General features: G+C 42.5%; 2 protein-coding genes across 2 annotated transcripts in view; one reads left to right on the top strand and one right to left on the bottom strand.

The window, feature by feature from the left end:
• The first annotated feature begins 619 nt into the window (after window positions 1-619).
• Window positions 620-12,377, top strand: sprtn (SprT-like N-terminal domain). The gene is made up of 5 exons (XM_078541759.1): window positions 620-920; window positions 3,232-3,331; window positions 7,561-7,689; window positions 9,595-9,853; window positions 11,198-12,377. Exons 1-5 carry the CDS (start codon window positions 685-687, stop codon window positions 11,989-11,991), a joined length of 1,518 nt encoding a protein of 505 aa, XP_078397885.1. The 5' UTR covers window positions 620-684; the 3' UTR covers window positions 11,992-12,377.
• A 3,453-nt stretch (window positions 12,378-15,830) lies between these two features.
• gnpat (glyceronephosphate O-acyltransferase) overlaps window positions 15,831-20,336 on the bottom strand; it is a 36,805-nt gene continuing 32,299 nt past the window's right edge. Inside the window, exons 14-16 of the mRNA XM_078541758.1 lie at window positions 18,956-19,049; window positions 18,785-18,846; window positions 15,831-17,627 (exon numbers count right to left, since the gene is read on the bottom strand). Of these exons, the coding sequence (XP_078397884.1) occupies window positions 17,584-17,627; window positions 18,785-18,846; window positions 18,956-19,049 (200 nt within the window). The 3' untranslated portion in view covers window positions 15,831-17,583. The remainder of the gene's footprint in view (window positions 17,628-18,784; window positions 18,847-18,955; window positions 19,050-20,336) is intronic.

The raw sequence follows: 20,336 nt of genomic DNA, 5'->3' as shown, positions 1-20,336 counted from the left end.
TGGAGCTGCCCCGACACTTGCCCCTCTCATTGGCCGCATGGCTCCCTGAACCAACTCTGGCATCCGATTGGCTGACCATGCCTGGACATCTCGCTCATTCTCTCTCGTATTGGTTGTAAGCGCCCTGAATCATATGTGGTTTTTCTATTGGCTGACCGCGCTTGGAGATTTGCTCTCCTATTGGTTGGAAGATCACCGTCCCACCAATGACTTTCGATTGGCTAACCGCAAAAGAACTGCGGATGTTGGAAATCTAAAACAAAAACAGAAAATGTTGGAAAAACTCAGGTCTAACAGCATCTGTGGAGAGTAAAATAGAGTTAATGTTTCGAGTTTGTATGACTCTTCTTCAGAGCTCTGCAGGTTTTAGTTTTTGGTTTTTTCACTTGTTCGGTTTTACTTTCGATTGGCTGTCCGACATAGGCTACCTGTTTGCTCATTGGTTCGATGGCGCCATGACCCACTGGTGACTTACGATTGGTCAGCCCACCCAGAGTCAACTGTTCGCTTATTGGCCCGATGACGCCCTACCTTATTTGTATCTTCCGATTGGTCGGCCCACGATATTTTCCTGTCCACCTATTGGTCGGATTGGTTACTGCTCTATCATGTGATTGAGCTGAAAAAGGGGAGTGATGTGGAACTGCGCATGTCTGTTTCGCTGGGCTGGGCTGAGCTGAGCTGATGGAGGGGGATCTGCTTCTGGCGTTACAGCTACAGGCGGCCTGGAAGGAGGAGGAGGGCGATGTTGGTCCCAATCCGGCCCAGCAGCAGTCGGCGCCGCCCTCGGTGGTGGACGCGGAATGGGAGCTGATTGACCCGAATCCCGACCTGCACGGCCTATTCCTGCAGTTTAATGAGTTGTATTTCTGGGGCCGCTTGGCCGGGATCGAGGTTCGCTGGAGCCCGCGGATGACACTGTGAGTAACAGGGAGGCCGCCAGCGCCGCAGATCGTTATTTACCGGGGGCGTATGATGAGCAGTTCCTGGGGAGGCCAAAACTTTCAGCTATTCCACCCTCCTCCCCATTCACCCATTTCCCCCCACTCCCCCTCTCCTACCCCCAACACCCCTCCTCCTTTCACCACTAGGATCTCTTATCCCAGGCCTACGGAGCTTTGATTTAATATCTAATCCAAAAGATTGTTCCACAGACAATGCTGCACTCCCTTGGTAGGGCCAATCTCTCCCCTTTTCCCGATATATATAAATCTTAGTGTGCCGTTGGTTGGAGTCATTCCTAGCACAAAGGAAGATGGTTGTGGTTGTTGGAGTTCAGTCATCTCAGTTCCAGAACATCACTGCAGGAGTTCCTCAGGGTAGTGCCCTAGGTCTAACCATCTTCAACTGTTTTATCAATGACCTTCCTTCCATCATAAAGTCAGAAGTGGGGATGTTCACTGATGATTGCACAGTGTTCAGCACCATTTGCAACTCCTCAGATACTGAAGCAGTCCATGTCCAAATGCAGCAAGACGTGGACAATATCCAGGCTTGGGCTGACAAGTGTCAGGCAATCACCATCTCCAACAAGAGAGAATCCAACCATCGCCCCTTGAGTACAATGGCATTACCATCACTGAATCCCCCACTATCAACATCCTGGGGGTTGCCATTGACCAGAAACTAAACTGGACTAGCCATATAAATACTGTGGCCACAAGAGCAGGTCAGAGTCTAGGAATCGTGTGACAAGTAACTCACCTCTTGACCCCCTCCTCCCCAAAGCCTGTCCACCACCTACAAAGGCGCAAGTCAGAAGCGTGATGGAATACTCCCCACTTGCCTGGATGAGTGCAGCTCCCACAACACTTGAGAAGCTTGACACCATCCAGGAGAAAGCAGCCTGCTTGATTGGCACCACATTCACAAACATTCACTCTCTCTCCACCACCGCACAGTAGTAGCAGTGTGTACCACCTATAAGATGCACTACAGGAATTCACCAAGGCTTCTGAGACAGCCCATTTCAAACCCACAACCACTACCATCTAGAAGGACAAGGGCAGCAGATAGATGGGAACGTCACCACCTGGTAGTTCCCCTCCAAGTCACTCACCATCCTAACTTGGAAATATATCACCGTTTCTTCACTGTCGCTGGGTCAAAATCTTGGAACTCCCTAACAGCACTGTGGGTGTACCTACACCACATGGAGTGCAGCGGTTAAGAAGACCTTCTTAAGGGCAGCTAGTGATGGTCAATAAATGCTGACCCAGCCAGCAAAGCCTACATCCCGTGAATGAATAACAAAAAGGGACAATTTCAAAGTTTGCGGATGACACAAAACTTGGGAGAATTGTAAACTGAGAAGAGGACAGTGTAGAACTTCAAAAGGACATTGACACATTGGTGGAGTGGGCATATAGGTGGCAGATGAAGTTTAATGCAGAGAAGTGTGAGGTGACACACTTTGGTACAAAGAACATGGAGAGACAGTATAAAATAAAGAATACTATTCTAAAGGGTGTGTAGGAGCAGAGAGACCTGGGTGTATATGTGCATAAGTCATTAAAGGTGGCAGGAAAGGTAGAGAGCGCTGTTTCTAAAGCATACGGTATTCTAGGCTTCAATAATAGGGACATAGAGTACAAGAGCAGGGAGGTTATGATGAACTTATATAAGATGCTGGGTAGACCTCAGCTGGAGTATCGTGTAAAGTTCTGGGTGTCACACTATAGTAAGGATGTGAGCACATTGGAGAGAGTGCAGAAGAGGTTTGAAAATGGTTCCAGGGATGAGACACTTCAGTTATGAGGAAAGATTGGAGAAGTTGGGACTGTTTTCCTTGGAGAGGAACTTGATAGAAGTTTTCAAAATCATGAGGGGCCTGGACAGAGTAGATAGGGAGAAACTGTTCTTGCTCGCAAAAGGATCAAGAACCAGAGAGCACAGTTTTGAAGTGTTTTGCAAAAGAAGCAAATGTGAAATGAATGGCCTCTTTCTACACTGTAATAATTCTTTGCCTTTTAGCTATATCTATGGAAAAATAATTCAGTTTTGGTTGAAGTAGGGGACTTTGAATCAGCTTTTTCACCAATGCCTTTTTTTTGTCTTTTGCAAAAATTTGATTGCTGACTTATTGCAAACAATAGTTGTGTTGGCTAGCTTGACAATGTAATTTTCACAGAAGACATGTTTCAAATCTATTTTACCTGTTCACTGTTTTGTTCTACCTGTTGTCTCCCATGCTGAATTAATTGATGTTGGCCCATTTTGAATTTGTTGCAGTTGTGCAGGGGTGTGCTCCTATGAGGGGAGAGGAGGGTTGTGCTCCATACGCATCAGTGAACCTCTGTTGAAGCTGCGACCCAGGCGAGACTTGGTTGAGGTATGTGTTGAGCAGTATCAGTGCCATGTTTTCTAGTGTTTCTCTCCTACAGAGACTGGCTGGCACAGGGATGTATTTGTGCTTCCTCCACATGGACCTAATTCAAATCCAGCACAGTCTGGAGCCTCTGTTCTGGCACTAAATATGTTTGTGCATCTGCTGTATAAGGAACGAGTAGGCTGTTCAGCCTCTTGGGCTTGTTCCACTTTTCAGTTTAGTAGCAGCTGTCCTGATAATTTAACCCTTTCAGTCCAAGTACTGTTCTGGTGAATCTGTACCTTACTGTCCCCAAGTTAGGATCCTCTGGTGTAAGGACGCTTGTGAGAAGCATGATATCAGATTGGCACAAATAAACAAGGGTCCTCTTCTGAGGCCAGTGTTAAAGGTGGAGGGTGGTAAGTGCATGAAACTTCATAGCACCTTTAATGAGTTAAAAGCTGCTCTCAAATTTAAACTGCCCTCAAATTTTAAGCCCATTTAAGCATACATAATTCTGAAATCCCATAAGGAAACGGGTGTATTGGAGCCATGTTCGTTCGTACAACACTCAGGTAGTGGCAAGAGCATGATCTCTGCTCTTGAGGGTGGCTTCTTTCCATAACACAAGTAATATTTACACTCCCACTTCAGATGAATAATTTGTTGGTTCACCATGCTGCACTGAGGGACATTCGGAGAGAGCTTTGCAAGTGCTTTATAAATGCAGGTTCACTCCCTTGCTTCGTTGCTGCTTGCACAGTGTAGTAGCATGTACATCCTGAAACTCATTGAGGCAAGCTGCATTCCCACACGTCATCTTTCTCTCCCTTGACCTTCAGGGGCCATTCATTAACTTTTGGCAGTGGCAAGAGCTTTATGTCCTGCTGGAATATGATACTCCATCTAACTTCGCCCCGTAACCTGGTGTTCCTGGACATTTATTTGTCCAGCATAGGGAGGCGTTTCGAGTTTCCTTTATGTGACACTACAAAGGTGGGGGGTGGGGTGGAAACCAGTTGTTGGTGTGTTTGCTGTTGATTTTCATTCTATGTTTGGGGAGATGGTGGTATAGTGTTAATGTCACTGGACTAATAATCCAGAGGCCCAGGCTAATGCTCTGGTGACATGGTTCAAATCTCACCACGGCAGCTGGTGGAATTAGTTTCACTCTGGTGGGGTTCAAACCCACAACCTTTGAATCCCCAGCTTGATATTGACTAGAAGTCCAACACGCTATCCGTTGAGCCACAGAGCCACAATGTACTAAAAAATACATAAAAGCTAGTCTCAGTAATGGTGACATGACAACTATCGCCAATTAAAACCCATCTGGTTCACTAATACTCTTTAGGGAAGGAAATCCGCCATCCTTACCCGGTCTAGCTAGTGTGACTCCAGATCCACAGACTTAACTGCCCTCGGAAATGGCCGAGCAAGCCACTCAGTTTAAGGGCAATTCAGGATGAACAGCAAATGCTGGCATTGTCAGTGACACCCACATCCTATGAAAGAATAAAGAAAAAAATTGCTCACTGTTTCTTTAAGATGCTAATTTCTTTGGATGTGAATTGTGCAGATTTAGCAACAAACTCCTCTCTACCTTTTTGCCTGGTATTGGTTAGATACCAGGCCTATTGTATAAAAGGGTATAATTTGTGAATGATCTGATTAGTAAGATGTACACTTCATGCTGGATCTCGGATATTAAATACTCAATGGCATGCCAGGTTTATTCCCATCACACGAGTGCTGTCTTCTGCTTCATTTTGAGCTACTCCACATCATTGTCAGAATTGACTTGTCATTGTGTGGTTTTATTAAACTTGTAGCACTACTGCTAAACTATGCATGCAGGTGTTTACATCAGCTTCACTCTTGGCATGTCCCTAAGGGATTCTTCCAATCTAGTGATAGCTGGCTATTGGCATTCTTCAATGCAGAAACAGGGAATACTGCAAAGCTCCAGATGTTACACTGGGATGATCACATTCACTGGCAAATATGAATGCAAATTTCTTCCATTCTGTATTGATGAATTAATTCAGGGAAGGTGCTGTTGTCTTTGTTTCAGGATCTGCACTCACAAGCCTGCTGTGAGTAGGAAGCTCGATTGGGTGGATTCATAGCTCAGTTGAGCAGAGATTGACAGTTCTCAAAGATAGAGGCTGGGATGTGTGTGAACGTGTGTATAGCTTGCACTCCAAGGGTTTGGCTGCAGATTTTCGTGCCACTTTGCCAATGAATGTCGGGGCTTGTTTGGGTTTGCAGTCGCTAAATAGTAGTTTAGACAGCTAGCAAATTACATATTTACTGGAATGCAGGGCTATAGAGATACCTCAGTGTGTAAAAATAGAAATTCTTCATCTATATTGTGTGAGTAAAATCACTTTTTTGGTAACTGTTTATCACTATCTGTAGAGAGAATTTGTGTACTGTGTACTTTTAGCCAATGCATGGCGTTAGATATTTCTGGAATCACTCAGTCACACTGTTTATTCACATATTGGGAAGAGAAGAGTGCGCTCCAGGCAATTGGAACAACAGGACCAATTAAACAGTCTAACTGGAAATAATGAGAGAATCTCAAAACCCAAACCATGACAGTCATATTACATTGAACCTTGTATATTATTTTGGGTACACACAAGGCTTGTTTCTTGTAGTTGAGAGGCTGTGCATCACAAGACAAGACGTTCGTCACCCCATATATCCAGGGTCTTCCCAATACTGTGCCATAAATATTTATTTGCTCTCAAGGACAATTAGGGATGGGCAATAAATGCTGGCCTCGCCCGTGATGCCGACATCTCATACGCTTAAAATCCCCAGGCAGTAAGAGGGTGTGGAAAACTAGGCTCTGGTTACTTTTAGACTTAAAATCCCCAAAACGTGCATTTTATTTTTCTAAAACTTGTGAGCCAAAAACTTACTTTCCTTAAGTGGACGGGGTGGGTTGCTTTTGGTGTAATGAATCACATTTATCCAATGTTTTATTTACATGATGGAAACATATCATCATGGATAGAGGATAATAGGACGGAGAGAGTAGGCATAAATGGGTCATTTTCGGGTTGGCAAGATGTGACTAGTGGAGTGCCACGGTCAACGCTGAGGCCTCAACTATTTACAATCTCTATCAATGACTTGGACGAAGAGACCAAATGTATAGTTGCTAAATTTGCTGATGACACAAAGGAGGGGAAGTAAATTGTGATGAGGGCATACAGAGTTTACAAAGGGATTTAGATAGGTTAAGTGAGTGGGCAAAATATTGGCAATGGAGTATAATGTGGAAAAATGTGAACTCGTCCACTTTGGCAAGAAGAATATAAAAGCAATATATTATTTAAATGGGGAAAAGATTGTAGAATTCTCTGGTACAGAAGGATCTGGGTGTCCTGGTACATGAATCACAAAAAGTTAGTATGCAAGTACAGTGAGTGATTAGGAAGACAAATGGAATGTTGTCATTTATTGCAAGGGGAATGGAATATAAAAGTAGGGAAGTATTGCTACGTTTGTATAGGGTGTTGGTGAGACCACATCTGGAGTACTATGTGCAGTTTTGGTCTCAGTTGAGAAAGCATATAATAGAATTAGAAGTAGTACAGAGAAGGTTCACTTGACTGATTCTTGGGATGTAGAGGTTATCTTATGAGCTTAGGCTGGGCCTGTATCTGTTGGAGTTTGGAAGAATGAGGTGATATTGAAACATACGATCCTGAGGTGACTTGACAGTGGATGCTGAGAGGATAATTCCCTTTGAGTGAGACACTAGAACTGGGGGATGCAGTTTTAAAAACAAGGGGTCTCCCATTTAAGATGGAGATGAGAATTGTTTTCTCTGAGGGCCCTTAGTTAGTAGAACTCCTCCCAGACAGCATTGGAGGCAGGGTCATTGAATATTTTTAAGGCTGAGTTAGATAGATTCTTGATTGACAAGGGAGTCAGTGGGTATAGGGGGTAGGAAGGAAAGTGGAGTTGAGGACAAAATGAGATCAACCATGATCTTATGTACTCAGATTATTTAAAAAGCTCAAACGCTGAATCACTGGCAGTTTGTGAACAGCTATATTGGTTTTTTTTGAGTCTCATATGTGACCAAATAACCATCTTTAATCAGTAAGGAAATTTGAACTTGGAGCTTTCCTATTTCATTTCTTAAAGAAAATGTTTGTGATTTGTGAAAATTCTTGGAAGGCTAACCAAGTAAAACAGTAATATCAACTTTTTTTTTGCTTTCCCAATAGACACTATTACATGAAATGATCCATGCTTTGCTGTTTGTCACAAATAATGACAAAGATCATGAGTCTCATGGCCCTGAGTTCTGCAAACACATGAGGAGGATCAACAGGATGAGTGGAGCCAAGGTGACTGTAAGTACCCAGAGGGAGTATTCTGGTCCATATTTTTTGGCCAAACAGTGTCAGCTGTGGATGTTTGAATTGTCTGACCCTTTGTCTGTAATCTACTCTAGCCCTACAACCCTCGGGTCTCTGCGCTCCAACTCTGGCCTCCTGTGCATCCCTGTTCTCCGTGGTGAATGTGCCTTCAGCTGCCTAAATCCTAAGCTCTGGAATTCCTTCCCTAAACCCGTTTACCCCTCTTCCTTTCTCCCTTCCTTTAAGTTGCTCCTTGAAACCTCCCTCTTTGACCAAGCTTTTGGTCACCTGTACTAACATCTCCTTATGTGAGTCACTGGTTTTTGTCTGATAAGCCTCTTGTGAATCAACTTGGGGAAGTCTTGCTAGGTTAAACCTGCTCACTGTTGCTCAGTTTAGGGTTCCACCAGGGTCACTTGGCTCCTGACCTCATTATAGCCTTGGTCCAAACCAAGGGAGGATGAATGACATTAATGATCCCTTGACACCCAGGCAGCATTTAACCGAGTGTGGCACTAAGGGGCTCTGGCAAAACTGAAATCAATGGGAATCAGGGAATGTTCTCCACTGGTTGGAGTCATACCAAGCACAAAAAGATGATTGTGTTTGTTGAAGACCAATCATCTCAGTCCAGGGCTTCGCTGTAGGAGTTCTTCAGTATAGTCCTAGACTGAATCATCTTCAGCTGCTTCATCAATGACTTTCCTTCCATCATAATGTTAGAAGTGGGGATGTTCGCTGGTGATTGCACAATGTTCATTACCATTTGCAACTCCTCAGGTACTGAAGTAGTCTGTGTCCATATGCAGCAAGACTTGCATAACATTCAGGCTTGGGCTGAAAAGTTACAAGTAATATTTCTGCCCACAAGTGCCAGGTAATGACCATCTCCAACAAGAGAGAATCTAACCATTCCCCCATGACATTCAATGGCATTACCATTGCTGAATCCTCCTCGATCAACATCCTGGGGGTTACCATTGGACTAGTCATATAAATACTGTGGCTACAAGAGCAGATCAGAGACTGAATTCTGAGGCAAGTAACTCACCACTTGACTTCCAAAGTCTGTCCATCATCTACAAGGCATAAGTCAGGAGTGTGATGAAAATAGTCTCTTTGCCTTGCTCCAGCAGCACTCAAACTCGACGCCATCCAGGACAAAGCAGTCTGCTTGATTGAGGCCCCACCCACCACCTTCATCATTCACTCCCTCCACCACCAATGCACAGTGGCAGGAGTGTGTACAATATTCCAGATGCACTGCAGCAATTCTTCGACAGCACCTTCCAAACCTGGAACCTCTATCATCTAGAAGAACGCATGAGAGCACACTACCTGCAAGCTCTCCTCCAAGCCACACTTGGAACTATATCACCATTCCTTCACTATTGCTGGATCAAAATCCTGGAGCTCCCTTCCTAACAGCACTGTGGGTATGCCTACACCACAAGGACTGCAGTGGCTGAAGAAGGCAGCTCACCACCACCTCAGGGCAATTGGGGATGGGCAACAAATGCTAGCCGGAAGGAATAAAAAAAAAGCAAGTTGTACATTTTAATGTATAAATATTTGAGTTATGTTCCAACTTTTGATAGTTGCGATCTGTTAAATGCTGAGGTTGGGCATTTTATTTAAATGAAATTATACTGTTGATTAATCTGTAGTTCTAGTTTGAAACTCTGCATGTGTGGGGGGTTTGGTTAGTTTAAAAACTAAAATTTGTAACTGATTAGTGTTGAGAGGAAACCGATTTGTAATACTTAACTAGTTTAGTGATTGAATTATTAAAAGCCATCATTACGCCACAATTAGTGAAAAACCACAAGTTAACTAATAGATATGCAGTTTCTTATTTTCAGTGGTTAATGCACTTTGTTACAAAACCACGTCTTTCAGATTTATCACAACTTTCATGACGAGGTGGATGAATACCGGCAGCACTGGTGGCGTTGTGATGGGCCCTGTCAAAACAGGCGGCCATATTTTGGATATGTTAAGCGGGCGATGAACAGAGCACCATCAGCTCGAGACCCCTGGTGGGCTGAGCATCAGCAGACCTGTGGTGGAACCTATACCAAAGTCAAAGAGCCTGAGAACTACAAGGCGAAGAAAGGGAAATGTGGGAAAACGGCAGGGAAACAACCAAAGGATGGAGGTAATGGGTCCCTGGGTGGGTGGCAGCGTCAACAAAGTTTGTGTTGTTTGGCAGGTGGCAAAGAAATTATTTCATACATCTGAGTAATGGTGTCCAATATAACACCACCTGCTTGTTAAGTTTAAGGTTGATGGGGAAATGATGGTTACTGTGATGTTAAAAAGTTTTGTCTCTGGTTTCTTGTTTTCAGAGTTTGAAATGGTGTCCGACTGCGATTACACCTTCATTAAATGTCTGCCTGTGCCCTTTTCAGGAGAACAGCATATTTTGAGAGTTGGTGTTTTGACTGCAGTTCAGAATTGATGTTCCACTGGTTTAACTCATTGTTTGAGACGCTAAACAGCTGAATTTGCCAAATGACTCGTGACTTGGGTTGTTTAGTAGTACAGAACTTGGGCATTGCTGAAAAAAGAGACATGTCTAAGTTTTTTGTCATGCACTCATCAGGACACTCGCAAGAATACCAATATAAGGGCAGAAACAATTTATATTGTATGTGGAGAGCACATTGGTTACAAATTTGGCTACATCTGTTTTTCCCCCATACACCAAATTCTTACCTGAACCTAATTCGCCACTCAATCAGTCTCCATCTCACTCTGGTGTAGTTGCCTGTCTCCTCACCTGCCCTTACTGATTCCTTCCTTGACCCCTCTGCAACATTCTCTCTCTCTCTAGTACTTTAATGCCATCTTTAATCAATATTGCCACTCCCCACACCCCCACCCGCCATTTCTTCCTTTTCTGTCTCTCCTAAACACCTTGTACCCAGGAATATTTAATGCCCAGTCCTGCTCTTCTTTGACACAGGTCTCTGTTTTAGCAATAATATCAGAATTCCATTTGTCAACATGTGCCTGTAGTTAACCACACTCTGTGCACTCTCATTAACCCTGATTTAGGTGTTTTTACTTTTTCCCCTTATTCTGACCTCATCTAATGACTTACTATTGCCTACTCTAGAATACTTGGAGAGTTTGGTAGAATTATTTACCTTGTTACTACTCTCTGATATATCCTCCTTATCGGTTAATACTTCCGTACTTTCCACTGCCAGTTCCCCTCATCTCCACTCTGAATGTCCCCTCATGTCCCCATCCCCCTGACAATCTAGTTTAAACCCTCCCCAACAGCACTAGCAAACCACCCTGCGAGTAACCCATATTGTTCCAATTAAAATGATGCACACTATGAAGTAAAATTTACATGTACAGTGCAGATTGGTCAGTGATTTCAATAATGGTTTGTAATACTTTTTCATTCTATTTTCTGAAGGCAACAGCTTTGCCCAGTGTGTAATCAGCCAAAGCCAATAAGCATTTATCTTTGTCCTGTTCTGTTCAGATAAATCTCCAGGTGTGGACATTCGTTCTGTCATCCCGTTCAATGGAAAAGGCCATGTCCTCGGAGGCAGGAGCATGAACTCGCCCTCTCAACGCATACCCTTGGGGAAGATTCCTGAGAGCAGCAAGTTGCTCAGCCCGCCCTCCCAGTTCATTCCCCTGGGTGATGGACCAGGATCAGGATCCTGGGCTGTTGAATCCAACCAGCAGAGAACTCCACAGGCTGCAAATTCATTTGACCCCATGCCGTTGGGGGCTGGATCGCCCTCCGTCCTCACAGGATGGTTGCTGAAAAACCCTAGCAACCGTACAAGCCCAAAGACTCCTAAAAAGTCCGTCAGCAATAACAGGGCTTTTGTCAGCATCAATGGGTCACCTGTTAAGATTGGCAGGACAAAATCAATGAACTTTGTGAAGGAGACAGTGCCTAAAAGTAGCCAAAAAAGGCCTGTCTCCGAAATGCACAGGGATCCTCAACAATCGAGCCAATCTGCCACTGGCACCAGCACCAGAAAAAAGGTTTGTGATGAACTGTCCTTCCCCAGAGGGTCCATCATTAGTGCTTTTGATAGATCACCAGCACACAGACAGGGCAACCAATCTGCTACAGCAAGTGCGACAGACTCAAATAATTGGCACAGCTGGAATGGCATTGGCATAACAGCGTCACAGATTGGCAGCCCAATTGGCAACACCAGTATCAGCACTGGCAGTGTGCCTGTTAACTGTCCTGTCTGTCAGTCTGCCGTCTTGCCATCAGAAATTAACCAACATCTAGATTCCTGCCTCCAGTGACTGGGGGGAAGAGAGCATTGCAGCTTGTTTGAAGGTGTGGACCATGAATTTTATTTCAATGTTGTTGGGGGTCAGTTAAAATCTCCAGGAAAAAGGTTAGGTTAAAATTTGGGCATTTAAACCCCCATCTTCTTAACCACCTCCCTACCAACTTTGTTTTTGTTTTGTCTTTGTCAGATTTTTGAATGTAGTTATATTTATTTATTCAGTAACATTTTTCTGAAAGATGTTGCCAAGGCAATTTAATATGAATACTGTAAACTAAATGCTTTCTTTACACTTCACTGCAGAATAACGTTCAGATTAATGTAGATTTTGTAACAGTTTTAGCTTTGTAAGATAATTACTTGAATTATGCACCATACTAATAAAGTTGATTGTCCTGATTCGATATTGATATATTCGGAATGATACTAGAATTTAGAAAGTTTGAGGACGGGTTGCATAAATTTGGCTTGTAACCCCTCATTTAGATAATTAATCAAGGTGTTTATAATTAAGGGATTCAATAGTTGGTTCCTCTGGTGAGGAGCTGAGAGCAAAGGGCCTTACTGAAGTTGCAACCTGTTTGAATGGTGCAGCAGGCTCAAGCGGCTATATGGTCTGTTCCTGCCCCTTGTGTTTCTTTAGGGTATGAGAGCTGAGAATCAACAGGCACTGAGATACTGTCCTAAATAATTGGTTTATGGACATTACGACAAAACAGCTTTACAGATAAAAAGATGCTTACAGCCTTATCCAGGAACCCAACATGGACTCAACAAAGTTGATCAAATCCTCTTGGGAGACAGGGGTTCATTCTTATTTGGAATCTTTGAATTGCTTCGGTCTTTTAGAAATGACTAAAATGACTTTGTTTTTATGCTCCTAAATGGTTAACTAATGTTTGACAGTTCCTCCAAGGTCCAGTCATTGCCAAGGCATTCTCTATTTCAATCATCAGATAGGAGCAGGAGTAGGAGCCTGCTTCGCCATTCAGAAAGATCATGGCTGATCTGATTGTGGCCTAACTCCACTTTCCTGCTTGACCCCATAACCATAACTCCTTTGTAGATCAGATCAACTTTTTTAAAAAAAAAATATTCATTCATGGGATGTGGGTGTCACTGGCTAGGCCAGCATTTATTACCCATCCCTAATTGCCCTTGTTCAGGGCAGTTTAGAGTCAACCACATTACTATAGGTCTGGAGTCAATGTAGGCCAGACAAGTACAGCCAATTTGCTTCCCTAAAGGACATTAGTGAACCAGATGGGTTTTCACAACAATCATTTCATGGTCATCATTAGACTTTTATTTCCAGATTTTTATTGAATTCAAATTCCACCATCTGCTGTGGTGGGATTCGAACCTAGGTCCCCAAAGCATTACACTGGGTCTCTGGATTATTAGTCTAGCAACAATACCACTACACCATTGCTTCCCCTGCAAATGCCACCTTGAATATATTCAATGACTAGGCCTCCTCTGCTCCCTGGAGAAGAGATTTCCATAGACTAATGACTTTTGGGGAAGAAATTCCCCCTCACCTCAGTTGTAAACTGTGCCCTCTAGTTTATATTTCTCATGAGGAAACATCCTTGCAGTATCTACCTTGTCAAGCCTCCTCAGAATCTTGTATGTTTCAATAAGATCACCTCTCATTCTTTTAAACTTCAATGAATGTAGCCCAACCTGCTGAACCTTTCCTTGTAAGACAACTCCTTCACCCCAGGAGTCAGCCTGGTGAACCTCTGAACTGCTCCAAGGGAAGTATATCCCTCCATAAGTAAGGAGACCAAAACTTACACAGTATTCTAGGCCTTGTATAGTTGAAGGAAGACTTCACCACTTTTCCTTGTTTGTATGTACTCCATCCCCCTTGCAATAAAGGCCAGTATTCCATTTGCCTTCCTAATTACTTGCTAATTGTGATTGATGTCCAAGGATGTCCAGATCTCACTGTATTGCAGCATTCTGCAGTTTCCTTCCATTTAAATTATATTCTGCTATCACTGCCAGATGGACAACCTCATTTTCCCACATTAAACTCCATCTGTTGAATTTTTGCCCACTCACTTTACCTATCTATATCCCTTTACAGACACTCATCCTCCTTACAACTTATTTTCCTACCTATCTTTGTATTGTTAGCAAATTTGGCTACAATACAGTCAATCCCTTCATCCAAGTCATTAATATAGACCATAAATAGTTGAGGCTTCACTTTTCTCTGACATTCCAGTAGTTAGTTTTCCAACCTGAAAATTTATCCTGACTGGCTAACAGGAAACAATCTTGCATAGTTTAATAGTTAATAATTAGTTTAATGTTCATAAGTACAATGTACAGTAGATGAGTCTCCAACAAGCCATATTTTGATGTAATTTGTACTGCATATGCCTCATTAACCAGGTAAGGATCCAGGTCAAATGGTCTACTCCTAATTTGTACATTTATATGATGTCTGCGTAATGCATTCCACAAACCTCAGTGTAAAGAAGGGTTATCCTGCTTTCTGTCCAAAACCTCTTGATTATCTGCCTTCCTCTGAACCCCTCGATCACAGGATAGTCTGTTTCTATCTTGAATATTGTCTTTTCCGGCCACAACACTTTTTAGGAAGCACATGAAGCTTTGAAGAGGGTAGAGAAGAATTTACTAGAATAGATGAGGGATTACAGTTACATGGATAGAGTGGAAAAGCTACAATTCTTCTCCTTACAGCAGAGAAGGCTAAGCAGAAATTTGATAGTGATTAAAATCATGAAATGTCTAGATAGATGCTCTTTATTTACTGTCTTACAATGGCTGAAGGATCGATGACCAGAGGCAGATCTAGTACAGAAAGAACTAATTTTAGGAGAGCAGCTATTATTGAGGTTGGGGTATGCAGGAAAAATTGTCTAATGGTGAATTTTGTGTTTTTACAATAAGCTATGCAGACAAAGCTTTGTGGCAATCTATTATATAAAGTAATTAATTTACTTAAAGGTGTACCAATGAGAACATGGACAATGACATACAGAGACCTTATCTCCAAATACTAGATTGCTACATGGTTTCAGAGCTAAGTTAGGGGTTTTTTTGGTTTTATATGCTGCTTCATATTTGTTAGGACTTAACAGTAAAAAATGGATATGGCTAAAGACAGGTAATGTTATTTACACACACAATATCAGAAGTGATGAAATCTAACTTGTCAGTACCTGTACACTTGCTGAAATCCCTAGTGAGGCAATGAATGTTGTTTCAACATGCCTGTGAAGCAAAATGCTGATAGTAGACAAAACCAAATCAAAAAAGGCAAAAATATAAGTATGAGGTAAATGGAATGTTGTTTATTGCAAGGGGAATCAAGTATAAAGAAGTGTTGCTACAGCTGTTACACAGCCTTAGTGAGACTGCATTTGGAGTACTGTGTACAATTTTGGTTTCACTTAAAGGAAATAATTGCATTGGAAGCAGCTCAGAAGTTCACAACTAATTTTTGGAAAAAAGGTTATCTTATGAGGAAAGGTATCTAAAATAGATTCCTTATTTTACTTAAAAGGGAAAGCAAGTAGAATTATAAGTGTTCATAACATCTTAAAAAAAAAACTTTTTTGTGGCAAGTAGCACATTTATCCAGTTAAGCTTCTGTGCATCAACACTCAGGTTCCATTTGAGTTGTTTGAGGACCATCTGTCAACAAGACCACAGACTTGGTCTCAATTCAGGTGAAAAGTCACATATAAAAACTGTGGTTTATATGAGCTAAAGTATTTAAAATTCCATAAAAATCCAGATGTAACCTCAAATATCTCAAACTATGGCACACTGAACCAAGGTAAAGAAAGTATGAGGTGAAAACACTATCAATAAAATGCGAGCTTTTGATTAGCACTTTTATTAAGGGACGTTACACATCCAAACAAACATACTTGAAATGTTCCTTTAACAAACTGGTTTCCACAAAGCAGGTTTTTTTCAATCACTGGAAGGGTTTGGTTCCATTATGTGCAAAAATCATTTGAATGCTGACCACAAAAATTGTGTACCAGAGTAGCCATCACCCTCCTTCAACAGCAACCAATTTCAGAAGTGACCATGGGGCACCACCACCCTGCCATGCCCCAACCCCATTCTTGAAGGATCACAGCCTCAAGGTTGTCCAACTGTCAGAGAAATATTCTATTTCAGGAGTGACCACGTGGCCTGATCTCAGGAGTGATCAAATTGTTGGAGTGATCATATAACCTGTGACCACGTGGCCCTATTTCAGGAGTGATCATATAACCTGTCACTCCTAGACTGACCACATGGCCCTATTTCAGGAGTGATCAAATTGTACGAGTAACTACATTATTTCTTCCACTTCTGGAATGACTACATGGTCCTATTTCAGGAACAATCTAAATCATCAGTGACATTATCCCACTCCAAACCCCGCCCCTCCCCCATTTCTGGACCCTATAGTACTTGGGATGACCCCAGTACTGGAGTTCCTGGATGCATATAAAGGGATCAAACAAGTCATTAGCTCGTGTCTCATCACATTCTCAGGATCTCTCAAGATGTGTACCATTCATTAAACCTCTTTATTGAATAGAAAAGAGTTGTACTTAGGAGAGCCATCAAAAATGTCCTATGGTCTTGTAATGGGTCTGTGACTGACAAAATCCTTTGTTTGCAGGATGTAATTTGCCACATGAAGAAATATGAGACTGCCATTTGCTTATAGATGGGGTTCCAAAAATAGGAATATTCTCACCACATTGCTGATTCCCATTCACTATTGCACTCTGGATTAGACTAAATTGGTTAGTCTTTGCTCTTTCTGCATTGTTAAAGCTTCTGTTATTGCACTGTCTCATACATCAAGTACAAAAGTTAAAATGAATTTATTACTCAATGTTCCAATTCCAAGTGTTTTTCAATAACACTGTAACTGATGTGAAACTCCAGCATCTGCCATTCTTGTCATTTTAAGGACTAAATCTGAACTGAAATACGATGAACTGTGGTTTTCAGGTGACTGTGATCAGGAATTTTCTGTGAAGAGGTCTTATTGTTTTACTTTAGCTGTTTTCAGGAAGTTCCAACAGGAACATTTTTACCCACAACTGCATCTCATATCTCCAGCAACCCCTGGATTTATATATGGGTGTTCAAAGAAATTAAAACAGAGGCAATATTACTCTGAGATATGAAAAATTGAGCTGTAAACTCTTCCATTTAGACTTTGTTGGACTTAACTGTGAATGCTCCTGCTAAGAACACATTTCAGTACTAGTACGGGTGTATTAATGTTTACATATAACAAAATCTCCACTTGCATAACAGTTTTAAAAAAAGCAAAAAAGACACGATAGGTGAAGGCAATTCGAAGCATGAGCATTAAGGATTCGTCATTATAGGGATTTCCTGCTGTTCAGAGTAGACTGATATTTCTTGACCCCGGACTCCCGAACCGGCGATCAACTCTCTGCATCTGTTTCCTGTGCTGTTTCCTTTCAACTGGCTTGGTTTGGTGCCAGCTTTCGCTGATTCAAAAAATAAAAAATTCCACTCGCCACCAATGGAATGCAGGTCCAGCTGTCCCAGGAATACCCATGCAGCAAGGTACCCGCACTCAAAGCCTGGCCGCAGTAGCATTTTTTACTGGAACGGTGGGCGCTGCAAATAAAACCACACAGTTAGAAGTTCTAAATTATCACAGAATCATACAGAGGAGACCATTCAGCTCATTGTGCCGCTTTAGCTAACATTTAAAAAAACAAAAAAAATTCAACATGTTCATGGATTGAAGTGTAATGAATTCCATAACTTTACGGAAAGCTTGGCGTAAACAGTATTTCTGAAATGATGGAGGTGGATCGGGAAATTAACCCCACCCACCATGCTGTTATTACAGGTTACAATGAGTGATGAGATTTTGAACCTCTGTACGGAATGTGTTTGTACACGTGCAATTTCTACAGTGATCCTTACAGTGTGTCAGGAATTGGGCGAGGATAAAGTGTTAAGCTGTGCTAAGTGTTAACAGGACACACAAAACGTAGCACCTAATCTGCTCCTGCTCAAGCAAAAGGCTCAAACTGCCTCTAATCCAACCAACCTCTGATCAATTATGGAGAATTTCTATTTCATATGCTTGAGCTATGCAAAGCCCTACTTATGCTACACCTCTGGAGTTACTGAGAGTAGTCCTGAGCACCATACCTTGGAAAGATTTATTGGCTGATGAAGGAATGCAGCATAGATTTAGCAGAGTTATACCTGGCCTCCAAGGGTTAATATTACATAAATTAGGGTTCTTTTTCCTGGAATGTAGAAGGTTAAGGGATGATTTGATCAAAGTTTTCAAGATATAAAGGGGAATTGATGAGGTAGATAGAAACTATTTCTGCTGGTTCAGGAGTTTAGGACTAGGTGGCAGTCTACAGATTAGACACATCAGGAATGAAATTAGGAAGCACTTCTATACTCAAAAGGATGGTAGAAGTTTGGAACTCTTCCACAAATGGTAACTGATGCTAAATCAATTGTTCATTTTAACAGATTGACAGATTTTAGCTATCCAAAGGTCTTAGGGAATATGGGCAATGGTGGGTATGTGGAGTTAGACTGCAGATTAGCTATGATATCACCAAATGCAAAACTGGCTCAAGGGGCTAAATGGCCTACTCCAGTTCCTATGTACATATTGCTACAAGTGTGCGTGGAGCTGCATGAAATTGACACAAATTTCAAAGTTATAATATTATTGTTATTCAGAGGGAGATTGAAAACAAACCCTTCTGGTGTAGAAGATAAAATGTGGACATCCTTACCCAGCATGTTTGCCACCCTAGTGACAGTCTGCTTATTCACCTTGTAGACATTCCCATCAGCTCTGTAAAAGGATCAAAATCAATAATGTCAAGTCACATCCTTGCACTGCAACTAAACTACTTTTGAACAGTACTATTTGAGAACGTGTAATGTGTTTTTCTAATACGTACATCTTCAATTTCTCCACGGCACTGAGCCGGGCCAAAGCAGCCAATGCGTTTTTCTGCATATCCACCGAAAGAAGCTCATTATATTTTATGCCACCTACGTTTAGGAGAGAGAGTGCAAGTCAGACTACGATGGGAATAGATACACAATGTTGCTACAATACACTCATCATCTCCGAGATGTTATGACCCGCTCCTTAAACATGAACAACAATGGTTGTTGTCGACAGAAAGTAAAGGTGCTGAGTGGGGAGTTCGATGAAGGGCGTGAGGAGGTGTTTTTTTGCTTTTTTTCAGCCTCCAGTATTTGATTTCCGCTTTGGTGCAGCAGAAGGAGCAGGTAAACCAGTAACTGGTGGTATTAGTTTTATCAGTATTGTAAAGTTCATTGGAAGTGCCAAAACCCGTTGGGAGGTGTAGGCTTTATTAATTATAATTAATTAGCAATTATTAATTAATTAACAAATATTAGAGATGTCAGGGCCGGTGATGTGCTGTGATTGCAGGATGTGGGAGCTTCTGGATATTGGTATGATCCAGGGCAAACACATCTGCAGTGAGTGGTTGCGGCTGCGGGAACTTCGGCTCAGAGTTACTGGACTGGAGGCTGAGCTGCAGACACTGCGACATACCAGGAAGGAGGAAATTTACCTGGACACTTTATTCCAGGAGGCGGTCACACCCCTGAGGATAGATTCTTCTGATTTGGTCAGTGCTCAGGGACAGGAGGGTGTGACTACAAGTGAGGCAGGTAAGGAGACCCAGAGGGCAGGAGGGCAGAAGTGCAGGAGCCTCAGCCCTCGCAATTGTCCAACAGGTTTGAGGTTTGTCCGCTTGTTTGGATGAGAGTGGGGGCTGCAGGATGGATGAGCTAATTGGCCAAGGCAGCATTGTACAGGAACCCTTTCAAACGAGGGGAGTTACAAGGAATGTAGTGGTAGTAGGGGACAGTACAGTCAGAGGGATTGACGCCGTTCTTTGCAACAAGAGCACAAGTCCAGACGGCTGTATTGCCTGCCTGGTGCCAGAGTTCGGGACATCTGCTTGGGGCTGAAGAGGAACTTGCAGTGGTGGGTTGACCCAGTTGTTGTGGTCCATGTTGGTACCAATGTCATAGGCAGGACGAAGAAGGAGGTTATGTAAAGTCAGTATGAGAAGCATGGCACTAAATTAAGAAGCAGAACCTCAAAGGTCATAATTTATGGATTATTACCTCAGCCACGTGCAAATTGACATAGGACAAATCAGATTAGGGAGATGAATGTGTGGCTCAAAGCCTGGTGTGGGAGAAGTGGGTTCCGGTTCGTGGGGCACTAGCACCAATACTGGGGAAAGTGGGATCTGTACCATTGCGATGGTCTACACCTGAACCGTGCTGGGACTG

This window comes from Cetorhinus maximus, chromosome 5, assembly GCF_964194155.1.
Source record: "Cetorhinus maximus chromosome 5, sCetMax3.hap1.1, whole genome shotgun sequence".
Taxonomy (NCBI): Eukaryota; Metazoa; Chordata; class Chondrichthyes; order Lamniformes; family Cetorhinidae; genus Cetorhinus; species Cetorhinus maximus.
The sequence above is the reverse complement of the archived record's forward strand: the minus strand, read 5'-3'. Positions and strand labels throughout refer to the sequence as shown.

Coding starts and splice junctions, on each gene's coding strand:
- sprtn (XM_078541759.1), top strand. CDS start 685: ATGGAGGGGGATCTGCTTCTGGCGTTACAGCTACAGGCGGCCTGGAAG. Junction 921..3,231: donor TGGAGCCCGCGGATGACACT/GTGAGTAACAGG, acceptor AATTTGTTGCAG/TTGTGCAGGGGTGTGCTCCT. Junction 7,690..9,594: donor TGAGTGGAGCCAAGGTGACT/GTAAGTACCCAG, acceptor CACGTCTTTCAG/ATTTATCACAACTTTCATGA.